The following is a 14,184-nucleotide window of genomic DNA, read 5'->3' on the forward strand; positions in this document are numbered from 1 at the left end:
GAAGCGTTGGAGATTTTTCCTGGTATTCGTTCTTATAGTGGCCTGTAAAGGGCTAAATAATAATAATTTAACTTGCTATCGAGATAGGCATTTAAGAAATAGATGACCAAGGAGGACCAACAAGGCTTAGTTGCTTTGCTCATATGTTGTACATCGTCGTAGGACGCATTCAAAAATCTGACGACATTTCTTCAGTCCTGGCCAAGGTCTTCAACATTGTCAGCTTTGTCAGATGTAGTTAGATAGCTTCCGATCTTTTCTACGAGCACTGATTCATTATAGCTACTGGCAATCGAACACACTGGAATAAGCTTGTTAGCTGGTGTCGTCGCTTGAGCGCATTGAAGATCTGACAATTAAGAGTCCAATCTCAAAGAGACGTCACATCATTTATACCCATCCCGTCCATCATGGATCTAGTGAGCTTGATTTATCCAAAGTCAGAGATCTAGCCACGAGATAAGTTTGTTTTTAGAAGCTAGCCAATTCGTTCAAAATAGCCTTGAGTTACACAACGTCGAGTTACACTAATGACATGAACTTTATCCGTGCAACAATACTTGATACTCATTTCCATATCGGATGCTACAGTGGAGTTTAAGAAGATGAAAGCCACTTTACAAGCTGGTTTTGAATCTGTGAGGGCAAAACCAGAAATAGGAATGACATGGCTCCTGAAAATGACTGTGTGGCATCACCAGCAAAGCTTCCTCGCTTTTTGTATGTCAAGAGATCAAAACCAATACTAGCGGCTGATGAAATCCGATAACACCTAAGCGAAGAGCTATCTGGCGAGAACAAAAACCAGTTGGCCTACTGGGAAGAAAACATAAGACTGATATCCAATTTTGGTATCTTTGAAAAGAGAGCAATTGAACATTCGGGAACTTTTCGGCCAGCGAAAAGGTCTAGTTTTCCAACGAAGATTTTTGTTTCCCACAGGACAAGACCAACAGTAAAACACTTTTGAAATGTTATAATTTTGAACTTAAATTTTTTGCGTGTTTACTCAGTAATGGTAATCAGCATGCAAGGCAGGGAGAAACGCGCTCAGGCTACATTGAGTCGTAATTATAAATAATACCTTAAAAACTTGGCTAATTTCTTAAGAGGTTTCCCGAAAAGAAGTTTTAAAAAAGGTGATGGCGTAAAATGTTTACCGGTGCGTCTGTCCAATTGGTTTGACACCACGGTGATTAGCAGGTTGTCTTATTATGATACAGACAAGAAGGTTACTTTTTGCAAGTTAAAAAGTTGATTAGCCTACTTTCTTAGTTTTTTAACTAATTTTTTAATTTAATAAGTTTCATATATTACGAAAGGTCAATCCATTCATTGATTTTTATTTGTAGAATCCATGTTTCCTAGAAGTCTCTTTTTCACAGAAATGACTGTAAATAAAAGATCCTCTTAAACAGAAGTAGGGCCCCTAAAAGGACCCTTCTCTGAGAATACCTACGAAAAACAACTACTAATTAAAGCATTTTTCCACGTTTGATTACTTCAAGATAAGTCTTTTAAGAAGAGAAAACATCTCAAGACAAACAAAAACAATAATCTGGAATAATCATCTATAAAGCAAAACCATTCTCTATAAGCAGTCCTTCAATAATAAGAGCTGTCCTACTTCTATTTTCCTAATCTAGAACTTAAAGTCCTATCCTTAACAATAGAAAGAGGACAAATAGTAGCCTTGCATTCAAGTTCACAAAGTACACAGAACGTGATGGAAGGTACGTATAGCATTTTGAAACAGAAACAACAGAAAAGGAAATATTTGACAATTTGCAAAACACCACCTATATATTACAGCGATGTCTATTACCACGGGTCCTCCAATCTCTAAACTTGAAATCTAATAAATTTAACAGCTGTCCCTCAATTTTTGGTCGCTTTTTAGGCAATCCGTCTGTTCCTTGTTGATGTAACGAATTTGAATCCCCCTCCCACTCTTCTGAGGTTGCCAGCGTATGTCTGGAAAAGTTGATCCAAATGAAGGGCATATCTAAGTCACACATTTTAGAAAAGACAAACAATATCTTTTAAATTTAGATTCCCAAATTTTGTCGTAAACTTTTTGAAAAAAAAAGAAATTTAAGCAGTAAGAAGTTGACAAAATTTACTTGTACATTCCCCAACCCCTCTATAACTTCCCTTTTTTAAACACTCACAAGGATACATTAAAGACGGGCTTATTCTAGGGGAACTAGTACTAGTAGGGAGTCGGATCTGACTGGGTGTTTACCATCATCCCCAACATGAAAACCTATACAGGCACAAAGTTTCCTAACATTCAAAAAAGAACTGGGCGATTTCTGGTTGACATATTTTGTTCGACCCCCTTCTTAAAGGATGGACCCATAGTTATTATATAAAAATGCTTGTGAAGGCCAAGGGCTACTTTTGAGAACGTGATGCCTCCAAAATGGTAATTTTTGTACGATTTTGCCAAATTTGTTGTTAGTTTTTTTTATTTAATTCCCCTGTTTTGAACTACCCCCCCCCCACCCCTCCGAAAAAACTCTTACATACGTCCCTATATCCTGGCTTAAGTCACAAGGCAAACATCAGACATAACTTAAGCTCTATAAATACCCGTTTGGATGCCAATACACAAAATCTTTCCATTGTCCCTCTATTTTTGCATCTGATGCTTATATATTTATTCCAAACAAAACAAAACATAATAAAAAGCTCCAGATTCTATAGATACAAACGATGATAATACCATAATGCCTTTTCATTAACAAATAAAATGGAAATACAGAAGCATACAAATAATAGATAAAACCTAATATTAAGACAGAATAAAACAGAGAAAAGCACGAATATTTTTCATTTGCAAGCAGAAAACATAGGAAAAACATTGGAAAAACATAGAAAAAATTAGGACAAGTAACTAAAACATCCAAAACAAAAATATAGTAAAAAATATAATGAAAACTATATGAAACTATATGAAATAATATAGTAAAAACTATATGAAAAACTATATAAAGAAACGAAAAAAGACAGAGAAAAAAGCAAGAAAAGCGAGACAAGAGTTTCGTGCCTTCTCAGATTTCACTGGCATATATAACAGGAACGATAACGAAGTTATTTGACAAATGAATTTTTTTCTATAATCACTGGCATCAAACAGTTCGTGGTAACGAACTGTAGTAAGGAGCGACCCGGCTCAATAGTAACCAAAACTCTAAAAAACGGAGTTTTGACACCAATAGTTACAACAAAAGAATCTCATTTTAATGCTGATTTTAAATATGTAAGCTTGAGAAAATTTGCCTTATTTTAGAAAACAGGGGGGAAACACTCCGTAAAAGTCATAGAATCTTAATGAAAATATCACCATCAGATTCAGCGTACCAGAGAACCCTGCTGTAGAAGCTTCAAGCTCCAACCTACAAAAATGTAGAATTCTGTTTTTTTTTGGCCAGAAGACAGATCACGGATGCGTGTTAATTGTTTGTTTTTTTCTTTTTTTTTGTTTTTTTTTTCCAGGGATGATCGTATCGACTCAGTTGTCCTAGAATGTCGCGAGAGAGGTCATTCTAACGGAAATTAAAAGTTCTTTTGCCTTTTTTAAGTGACCAAAAAATTGGAGGGCACCTAGCCCCCCCCCCACGCACATATTTACCCAAAGTTGTCAGATAAAATTTTGAGATAGCCATTCTGTTCAGCTTAGTCGAAAATCTAATAGCTTTGTCTTTGGGGACGACTTCGGGGCTGCAAGTTACAAACGTTGACCATTGTTTACATATTGTAATGGTTATTATGAAGTGTGGAGACGTTTTCAGAGGGACTTGTTCACATTGGGACGGGGGTGGGTCAGGAGAAGCGGGTTACGCGGGAGGATCTTTCCATGGAAGAATTTATCATGAGTGAAGACAATTTCCATGAAGGAGGTGCAGGATTTTCTAGCATTATTTAAAAAAACAATGAGAAAATAAATACATTTTTTAAACTGGAAGTAATGAGCAGCATTGAAACTTAAAACAAACATAAAATACCAAGTATATAAGGGGGTTCGTCTCCTCCACAACTATTTTTAGTAATTTCAACAATTTATTCTACGGCCTATGTGATTCGGAGGTCATTCTTAAAGATTTGGGACAAAATTCAAGCTTTAGTGTAAAGAGCGAGATATTGGTGAAATTTAAATTTCGTTTTATTTATTCATGTGCGATGAGCCACGATCAAAACATGCATTAATTCAAAAACGTTCAGAAATTAAATAAAAAAACACAAGTCTTTTTTTTAACTGCAAGTAAGGAGCGACATTAAAACTTAAAACGAACGGTAATTATTCCGTATATGAAAGGGGTTGTCCCCTCCTCAACGCCTCGCTCTTTACGCTAAAGTGTTTTTATTGTATCAGATTAACGACGCTTCCTGACTACTAAGGTCCCTACGTCGGCCCTGCAGTGCGTTGCTGCAGCATGATTCGATCTCTGGGTCCCGTATTACCAAGCTAAGGTCAAACCCACTGCGCCACCACAGGGCAAAGTGTTTTTATTATTTAAAAAGTAGAGTTGTGACAAAGAGTCAAACTTTAGCGTAAAGAGCGGGGGGGGGGGGGGGGGTTGAAGATGAGACAACCCCTTTCATATACGGAATAATTTCTGTTCATTTTAAATTTTAATGTCTCTCCTTACTTGCAGTTAAAAAACTTGTGTTTTTTTATTTAATATATGACGGGAACGATAACGAAGTTATATGGTAAATGAATATTTTCCCACAATAACGACTTTCCCAGAAAAAGGGCGAAGCCTTTTCATTAAACCTAACGGTAAAAAGACAGGGTGAGCACTTCCGGAAGAATTTAGTTCGAGTAAGGGGGGTTGGTGGTGGTAGTGGCACCAAGTGACGAAAATTTACGGGGGCGTAAAGGTATATTTCTCAAAACCAGGGGAGGGTAAATTTACCGCTTCTTTTAGTAATAATAATACCAAAAAAGGGCATTTTCAAGGAAAATACCACCTCTCCACCAAAAAGTGTTCTCAAATCAAGAGAGACATGTGCCCCCACCCCATTTAAAGTCGATGGAGGGGTGCCAACTTATAAATAATAAATAAAAGGTAAATAATTGAAAAATCCACTGCTATAAATCGTAAAAAGGCAGATTTCTAATGTCTCCCAGTTACCTCATTCCTCGGTAAAAACCAGAGGTAGGGGTTAGTCATGACATACAACGTCAATACAAAATAAGGACAAAAAGATTAATGAAAACAGAAAGAACACAGAAAACAACAAACTCACTAGCTTTACTCGCTAGCACATTTAAATCACGATTGTTGTAAGTAAAATGGTGTTTGTAAAGTTGAGTTTTCTTTTTTTACTCTTGAAAAACCAATGGTAGAGATCTTGAATAGCAGAGACAGCGTCTCAAAAAATACGGTCCTCAAGGGCATCCATATAAGCAAATATTCCCTCCACGTTCAATTTCAATGTGAATACAGGCTGTAATGAGGTTTAGGCTCCAACAGATATAAGCTCTTAACCAAGTAGAAACTTTAAAATTACCCCCTTTGACTTGAATCTCAAGTTATTTTTGCACTCTTTCTTGTTTTAAGGGTGGAGTTTAAAGTCATGGACTAGAAAAATAGAAGGAATCCCCGAGGCAAATATATAATACGTACTTGGCACAAGACAATCCAGCAAAGAAGTGCGCTCAATCGAGTTCATGTTTCGGCTCATATTAGGAAAAGAAGCAAGTTTATTCCCATTTTCGATTTCGTTTTAGTAAATCGATGACAAATTCTTCCAATAGGAAAAGCAGGAGGTTTTCCGAGTGCACAGCCTTCTACCATTCATAATAATAAAAAAAACAAACTAGAAATTGTTGCTGTGTTTTCATGTAATTAAATAAAAAACAAGTATTTAAACTGAAAGTAAGGAGCGACATTAAAACTTAAAACAAACAGAAATTATTCCGTATATAAAAGGGGCTGTCCCCTCCTCAACGCCCCGCTCTTTACGCTAAAGTAGAGTTGTGAGAAAGAGTCAAACTAGCCGGATCGCTCCTCACTACATCTCTTTACCACGAACTGTTTGACTTACCATTTCTTGTTATACTTCGAAATTCCTAATCTTAACTAGCCTGTGTCTTGACGGGACATTGTCGTCCGGCAACCAAATCTTTTGTTTCTATTCTGTTGGAAACCCTTCTCCGTTTAGCCTTAGGGAAAGTTTTTTTAACCACCCTCCTTAATTCGGTAGTATATAAACATACCTCCCATTTTGATAAACCTATTTTCAATTTAAGGCAAATTTTAATCTCTAAAAGTTATACCAAAAGGTAAAAAATAATAACTGTTACCTTTTTTTAGGGGAGGGAGTATCTTAAAAAAGCTAAGTCTAAAATTTTAGCTTTGAAAAACATTAAATAGAAAAAAAGCTTATTTAAGCTTAAAAAACTTAATATAAAGCTGTTTTTGTTTAGTTTCAGCTAAGGAAGGAAAAGTTGGAGTTAAAAAAAATATCTAACATAGCTGGAGCCCAACAATATGTTAATATCTTGAATAACCATCCTTAAAACAAGACCATTGTCCACAAATGTTCCTTGAAAAAACAAAAAATGTTCCCCTTTCTACTTTTCTAGTTCAGCACTACAAGCCCCATTCCGAACAAAGGGAAGAGTACAAAAAGTAATTCAAGATTCAACTTAAAGGGGATAATTAAAGTTTTTATTGGCATTGTATATTTTCTTATCCTAGGTGATCTGATACTTGACGAATTCAAGCGGACACAAAAGGGCCACCGACAAAATCAATTTATTGCGGTTTTGTAATGCAAAACGATTTATAAGGAAAAAAGAAGGATGGATTTCGTTATCTAATAAACATTGAAAATTTTTTGTATGTACAATTGTCTTAGAAACTTTGTAATTGAATAAGATCTGTAACAGGATAAAAAGATGATGGATTGAATGCTATTAAAGGAATTGGAGACTAGATGCACCAACATCATTGAGGTATTGAAGCGGGGGATTCGTGTTGAGGAAGGGACATTTCAATTACCTAATTTTTTTGCCCCTCCCCCGTAGAATTTGAGAGATGTCTTTTTTTGGTATCTTCATGGAAATAATTGAGAAAACAATAGAACTCCCCCCCCGCAGACTTTGAAAATACATTTTACCCCACCCAGTGGCAGATCCAGGCCCTCCCCCTGAAGAGGTGGTGGATTTATGGTTGGGATTGTTTGCTCTGGTTTGGGCTGGGACGAAAGTTTTTTTTTTGTAATTGGTTTTTATTAGTTGAGGTTTTAATAACTTTTTAATTATTAAGATTATTTCATTTTGCAAACAAGTTTGAAATAAGGTTTTAGTGACTTTGTGCGGGCTCTGTTACATTTTACTAATGTCACATACCGCCAAAAAGTATTATAAATTTAGGTCTATCAAGGGAATCTGTCCGTATTACTACAAAAGCCAACTGGGAGGCAAAAATCTTCATTTCGTAATAACAAGGAGGGAAATTTTAAAATCCTAGCTTCTTTAGGCTGTCGAAATGATATTTCAGGATTGTGCTGTCACAATGGGGCTGATAAGCAAAACATTTACTTCTTTTTACTGTCAAAAATTTGTTTTCGAGTCTTGCTATGGCACTGAGATGAAGAAATTGATATCATTACTTTTTTCGCTGTCTGTTTTTTTTTTTGCGTTTGCTTTTTGGAAAGCAGGGTGGTTTTTTCAACAATTTTGTTTTTTAGGGGATTTATATAATAGAAAGTAAATGTACGAGAAGTGTAAAAATTATTGATTTAAGTTTTGGATTTTGGTGAGGAAATGGTGGCCACTTCACGGCCTATTTTCATCTCATTAAAGCTTTGCATAATATGACATATCACTTCCTCTGTTCACCTTAAAACATTAAAATAAAGGCCAAACTCTTTAGAATTTTAATAGAAGTTCGTATAAGTATATACTGAAAACTACGTATATGAGTCGAAATACTTCTTCCAAGGTTGGAGTAATCAATTTAAGAAAAATAAATTTTCGAAAAATTGTTTATAAAAGAAGGCAAATAGCTATGTGTTTATTTACTTTTTTTTTTATCTAGCTGGTATAGATGGGTCTCTGAATTCTCATTTTGAATCAGAAGAATGGCATCGGTTTTTCGTTCAAATATTTACTAATAAAATGCTATTAAAAAGTGGAAATTCATACAACTTGAGTTAAACACGGAAACGGAATCCAACTACAATGTTACTTCAGACTTTCTCACCTTCGTAATACCAACCAATCACAAAATATAGTTATGTTCTTGTATAGGGGTTAAACAGCTACGAAGACCACACTGCCTTTCCATAAAAAACAAACACTAAGTAGAAACAATAGGGAAAATCTTTTCAAGACAGTGGAAATCAATTCAGTTCAAAAAGTTAAAAAAAAAAATTATTAGTTTTAGTTATCATATTTTAATGTAAGTTATATATATATATATATATATATATATATATATATATATATATATATATATATATATATATATATATATACATATATATATAATTATATATATTCTCATATTGTGCTGAAGACGGCCCTTGGACATAGGGCCAAAATATCCACTGAACTGATTTCCACTGTCTTGAAAAGATTTTCCCTATTGTTTCTACTTTGTGTAGAAACTTCGCAGTTTCTACACTTTGTGTAGAAACTACTTTGTGTTTGTTTGTTATACAGGGGTTGCATATATTTGTCCATAAAATTGTCTAAACTGCTATATATACCGCTGAGGATTTTTATACTTACTTTGATACATTCCATCCAATCATATTTCCCTGATTAGTTGTTTATAAATCCAAATTTTTAACAAGACAATTCTTTTACTTAATGCTAAATCTGAATCAAATTTCAAATTTTTATATTTTTGCTATAAAGACGTATCTAAATTTAAACGTTTGAATTGAATATCTGAAAATTTCAAGATTAAGAAAAAAATAATTAGAAATCGACCGCAGCTTGAAACCCTGAGAATTTAAATAAACAATCTATACCTATCAAATACAAAAATAACAAACACATAATAATTTGTTTTTTTAAGGAGTATTTCGACTCATATACTTAGTTTGAAGCAAATAACTACATGCATCTTTATTAGAGTTTATATTTTTCTAACGATTTTGGTCTTTATTCAGATATTTTTGGATCAGTAGAAGAGGAAATACTAACGAAAAACTCTAAATTGACATGACTCTAGACTGACAGGACAAGCCATTATAAAAATTCACCTAAATATTGAGGTAGTGTAATAAATAGATATTGCGGGAGTGGAAATTGAGAAATAGACTTTTTCTTATTAAAGTGTGAAGTCTGTAATTTTAGCAAAATATATCGAACTTTAAAACGTGGGAAGATACGCCACGTTGATATGAAAAGTAAATTTTAACTAGTTGTGAGATTTCGTCAAAGTTGACACTGTTTATTAAAATACTATTTCTAAAAATAAACAGTGATTAGTTAATGATTTATTGCTTATACTTAAAAACCTCGTTTTAAATATTTTCTATGCATATCTATCTGTTACATTATAACAAGAAATACATTCTGTTTTTCTTGTTACATTCCTAAGAGAACTAGTATTTAATGTTGCATACATCTTTTACGAATATATAAGTTGTATCTTTATCCTCATTTCCTACTCTTCATTACTACCATAGTTACTAAGCGATGCCACAAAGTTAGGCGACATACTAAATGGGTTGACCTATAAAAATTGTCACAAAGAGTGCATGACCCCAAAAGATACTTCAAGACCTTTTTTTTTGAGGATAAAAAGATTAACTCACTCACTATAGTGGTCAGAAATGTAAAGGCAAAAAATTATGCAGAAAACATTAAATATCATTTTTTTTTATAGATGGTGACCAGCTTTTTCTATATGACGAGATGGTTTTTATAACTTACTATTTTTTATATCAATATTTTTATACAATTTCAATTTCCACAGATTTATTAGAACTTAAACCCTCACCAGGTTTTGGATTAAATTTACGACCATTTCCACTATCTACTTACGACGCATAGTTGTCGAGGTTCCCTTTAAATTGCACTCCTTTAAAGGCACTCCTTTGTTCTCAAGTTTATCCGAGCAACATATTATGTGCCCCCCCCCCCTAAAGAAAATCCTGGATCCGCCCCTTAGCCCATCTCCAACATTTTTATGAATGACGCCATTGCAGTAAAGAAACACAAGGCAACTATTTTTTACTCTTTTGATAAATTTTAATTTCAGCCTTCAGTTTTTGTACAAATCCGCCTTCCTGTCAACTGAAGAAGCAAAAGGGGTTATAATAAAATTTATTATTACACACTAATCGACAGAGAGAACAAACAATTAACTAGAACGTTTTTGAAAATATGCTGTGACACTGCCTCACCTTGTTTGACTCCTTTTTTAAGAAAAATCCGATCTGAAATTCTATTTTGCCACCGGACACGAGCATCAAGATTTCAATACCAATAATATAGAACTGACACAACTGACTAAATAACACTATCTAGAATGAGTGAAAATAGGGTCTGAGAATGAACAACATTGTCGAAAGCACCAGAAATGTCAACAGCACAAAATACAGCACATTTCTCTGTCAAGCAGCCTCCTTTAACAAATCCCCAAGAATATAATGAGCCCGAGTGCAACCAAATCCCTTTCGAAATCTGTTTTTAATCAGAATTTCTGTCTAATTCCTCCAAGTTAAAAAAAAAACCAACAGAAATTAACATCAGTACACCAGAAAGAAAAAGACACGTTGCCCAATCTATATATGTATTTCTTTTTCTTTTTTTTTTTTGACAAGCCAACTCGAGAAACTTGACATTTTAAACTAAACAGATTCAAAACCATCTGTTATTAGTTAAAAGATTACAACTAATGCTACTTCGAATCCAATTGATTAGTTGAGGTTAGTTGAGCAAAAACCAGTACAAGTCAAAAGGTGACCATGTAAAACCCGATAGGTATATAAGCAACAGAGTTTATAGAAGGTCCCAATATAGGAGCCACTGATCACACACGAGTACGCATCAATTTTTTTTTCTTTTTTTTGAGGGGCCCAATCATAAAAATAAAAATTTTGCTTGATTATTGAATATGATATGATGTGATATTTATAAACACTAAAAGCCTTCACGGAAATTTAGTGAGTTTGAAGGCAAGATTCGGAATTTTTTTTTATTTTCGGGGGGGGGGGAGGCTCCAAGGTCCTAACCTTAGCCGATGATTTTTAGAGATGAAGTATTTAAGTGTGGGCTGACTAATCTATTATTATTAACATAGTTTTTCTAACAAATAAGTGAATAAGCAAAACATAAGGTAATAAGAAATATATAAGTAAGTAAGCATCATATGAGCCTACAGCACATATTCACAAACGAAATGCCAGAAATTTTCCTTTCCCTAAAAGACAGTGTATGCTTAAGAATTATAAGTAACAATTAATCCGATTTGCTGAAGTTCTCAGGAGTTCGTTGATTAGTTTGACAAGCAGCCCATTCGTACTACTGTGCTTACCTCAAAATTTCAGATCGCTATTTGAAACAGCAAATGAAAAAATTATCGAAGTCACTGCTGTAGCTTTCGTAAGAGCTTCATTTGCAGTAGATACACTCGGAAGTGTATATAGTATGTTAAATTTATCTTGCGTCACTTTTCTGATATGGCAGCTGAGTTGATTATATTCCTTAAATTTAAATTTAAAATCATTAGCTTTCGCCATGGCTCTAATTCAAGGAAATTTGAGCAGGGAGGAGGGCTTTGTTCCTTTTTTAATGACAATAAGCTATTTTTCCCATCTAGGAAGGGGGAGGGGTATTCTTTCTAATTTTCCTAATGGAAACACGAAAAAATATTGCTTCAAAGTGTATCCTGACAGCCCCCCCCCCCAATTGGCACCAGCAAGATTTTTTAAGAAAGCTGATTACTCGATATACAATACCACAATTTAATCCAATATGTCTGGTGCTGGCTTGTTGATTTGACAATTGAGCCACTCGTATATCATCTACATTTGAGAAATTCTAGAGCATTATTTTAAAAAAAGAGTTAAAGACAAATACCTGAATTGAAATAGCTTTCGTAAGAACTTCAATTGCTGACGGACAGGGGGGCTTGGAGATTTCTTCGCCGGTTAATGGAGGCATATCCTCACCGAGAAGAGATCGTACACAAGCTTCGACTGAAGCACAAATGGAACTAATATCATAACCTCCTTCCAGTGCCATCACAATCTAGAAAAAGAGGGCATGAAATTGGTTGTTTTTATTTATTTATCATCACTTTTTTCATCAAATTAACAGTATGTATCTAAGCGGTTATGAATGAAAAGGTAGACAAAATCTACTTATTTTCATTGGCCAGCTATGGAACTTGTGGAGAATTCAAAGGCAGACAGACAGAAACTATTGACAGCCCTTTGGCATATTCAAAGCAATAAATCAAAAGCTGGTACGTTGCACAGCATATATTTAACACTGAAGCAAGAAAACTGAGCAATGCAATTCTAGGTTTTGGCCTGTTATTAAGGTTTGCAGTGTACAACTGAAAAAGAGGATGAACCGCATTTTTGGAATAAAAGTGTGAAACTAAACAAGATATATAATAATTGCACGTATTTCCAAACATGATGAACCTGAAGGAGCCTCTGTTTCGAAAAAACGTCAAATAAGGCCTTATGAAGTACCGTAGGTGATTCCAAGACTTCTATAATGTATTACAGATAATTATTTGGTATATAAAAAAAACTGTTTAGGTGCTTACTTACCATGCACCTTACTCATCCATCCAATAACTTAGGACAAAACAGCATAACCAATCCATTAACCAAGTAAACATAAACTATTTATTTCAATTGTACAATATATATTATTTCTATTGCTCATCAACAGAAAAATATTAGTAACTATTACTTGTACAGCCAAATGGTTTTCAATAGCAAAAGAGAGGGTGAGTGAGTGAGTGAGTGAGAGAGAGAGAGAGAGAGAGAGAGAGAGAGAGAGAGAGAGAGAGAGAGAGAGAGAGAGAGAGAGAGAGAGAGAGAGAGAGAGAGAGAGAGAGAGAGAGAGAGAGGAGAGAGAGAGAGAGAGGAGAGAGAGAGAGAGAGAGGAGAGAGAGAGTGAGTGAGAGAGAGAGTGAGTGAGAGAGTGAGAGAGTGAGAGAGAGAGAGAGAGAGAGAGAGAGAGAGAGAGAGGAGAGAGAGAGAGGAGGAGAGAGAGAGAGAGAGGAGAGAGAGAGAGAGGAGAGAGAGAGAGAGAGAGAGAGAGAGAGAGAGAGAGAGAGAGAGAGAGAGAGAGAGAAAGAGAAGAGAGAGAAGAGGAAAGAGGAGAAAGAGAAAGAGAGAGGAGAGAAAGAGAAAGAAGAGAGAGAGAGAGAGAGGAGAGAGAGGAAGGTTTGTTTAAGTCTTTTGCCCTATGCCCAGTAATATGTGTTCTGTAACATCATATCCCAGTAATTCCCAAATCCGAAAAGTCTTCTTTTTTAGTCTTTTTGGTCACTTGCTTATTTAACTCTAAGTGTTAAAGGTTCTATACTATCTTCTACGGGCTAGAATACTTATCTTTAAAACACAAGTAAAAATAATATCAAACTTTCTTCTGTGAGTTTTATGCATTCACTTATTAATGCATTGGGTAGTTTATTTCATTAGTTTTTTAAATTCATTTATTTTTTAAGCTTCTTTTGTCAGTGTCTTATGCTATCTTGTTAGCATAAATAAATAAATAAATAATATAACTTTTGTTTATTAGCATTATACATCTAATTTATTTAGTTTATTTGAATTATTTTATTAGTTCGTAATTTGGTTATTTAATTTGGCATATTTTTAAAGCTTTTTTCATTATCCAAACACTAATCTAAGTTTTAAGAATGTGTTTTATACTATCTTCCATAGCATAAAAGGACTATGTATATTAAAATAAAACGAAAATATTTAACTTTCGCTTATAAGCATTTTAGAAACATCGGTGCATACTTAAGTTATTTTTTGCCAAATATACAATATCCTTTCAAACTTTTTGTTGATCTTAGTTAGAATTTTTAACCTTATATTGTTTAATTAGAAAGAACTATTTTCTAAGAGAAGAAAAGAAATCGGAAATGTCATCTTATAAAAATGCTAGAAATAAGGCTTTTACGCTTAAGAGGGCATAGTACTTTACCATTGTTGTTATTTTTTTTTTTT

At 34.2% G+C, this 14,184-nt stretch overlaps 1 protein-coding gene and 1 long non-coding RNA gene across 11 annotated transcripts in view; one reads left to right on the forward strand and one right to left on the reverse strand.

Annotated features, from left to right (window-relative positions):
- The window catches only part of LOC136030723 (histone deacetylase 4-like), a 283,933-nt gene that overhangs the window by 12,717 nt on the left and 257,032 nt on the right, over positions 1 to 14,184 (reverse strand). For all 9 annotated transcript variants that reach the window (XM_065709827.1, XM_065709815.1, XM_065709804.1 and 6 more), the window contains one exon: positions 12,062 to 12,232. In XM_065709827.1, coding sequence (XP_065565899.1) covers positions 12,062 to 12,232 — 171 coding nt within the window. The remainder of the gene's footprint in view (positions 1 to 12,061; positions 12,233 to 14,184) is intronic.
- LOC136030805 (uncharacterized) overlaps positions 6,845 to 14,184 on the forward strand; it is a 31,309-nt gene continuing 23,969 nt past the window's right edge. For both annotated transcript variants that reach the window (XR_010618363.1, XR_010618362.1), the window contains exon 1: positions 6,845 to 6,973. This is a non-coding gene — a long non-coding RNA (uncharacterized LOC136030805). The remainder of the gene's footprint in view (positions 6,974 to 14,184) is intronic.

This window comes from Artemia franciscana, chromosome 1 (genome assembly GCF_032884065.1).
Source record: "Artemia franciscana chromosome 1, ASM3288406v1, whole genome shotgun sequence".
Lineage (NCBI taxonomy): Eukaryota > Metazoa > Arthropoda > Branchiopoda > Anostraca > Artemiidae > Artemia > Artemia franciscana.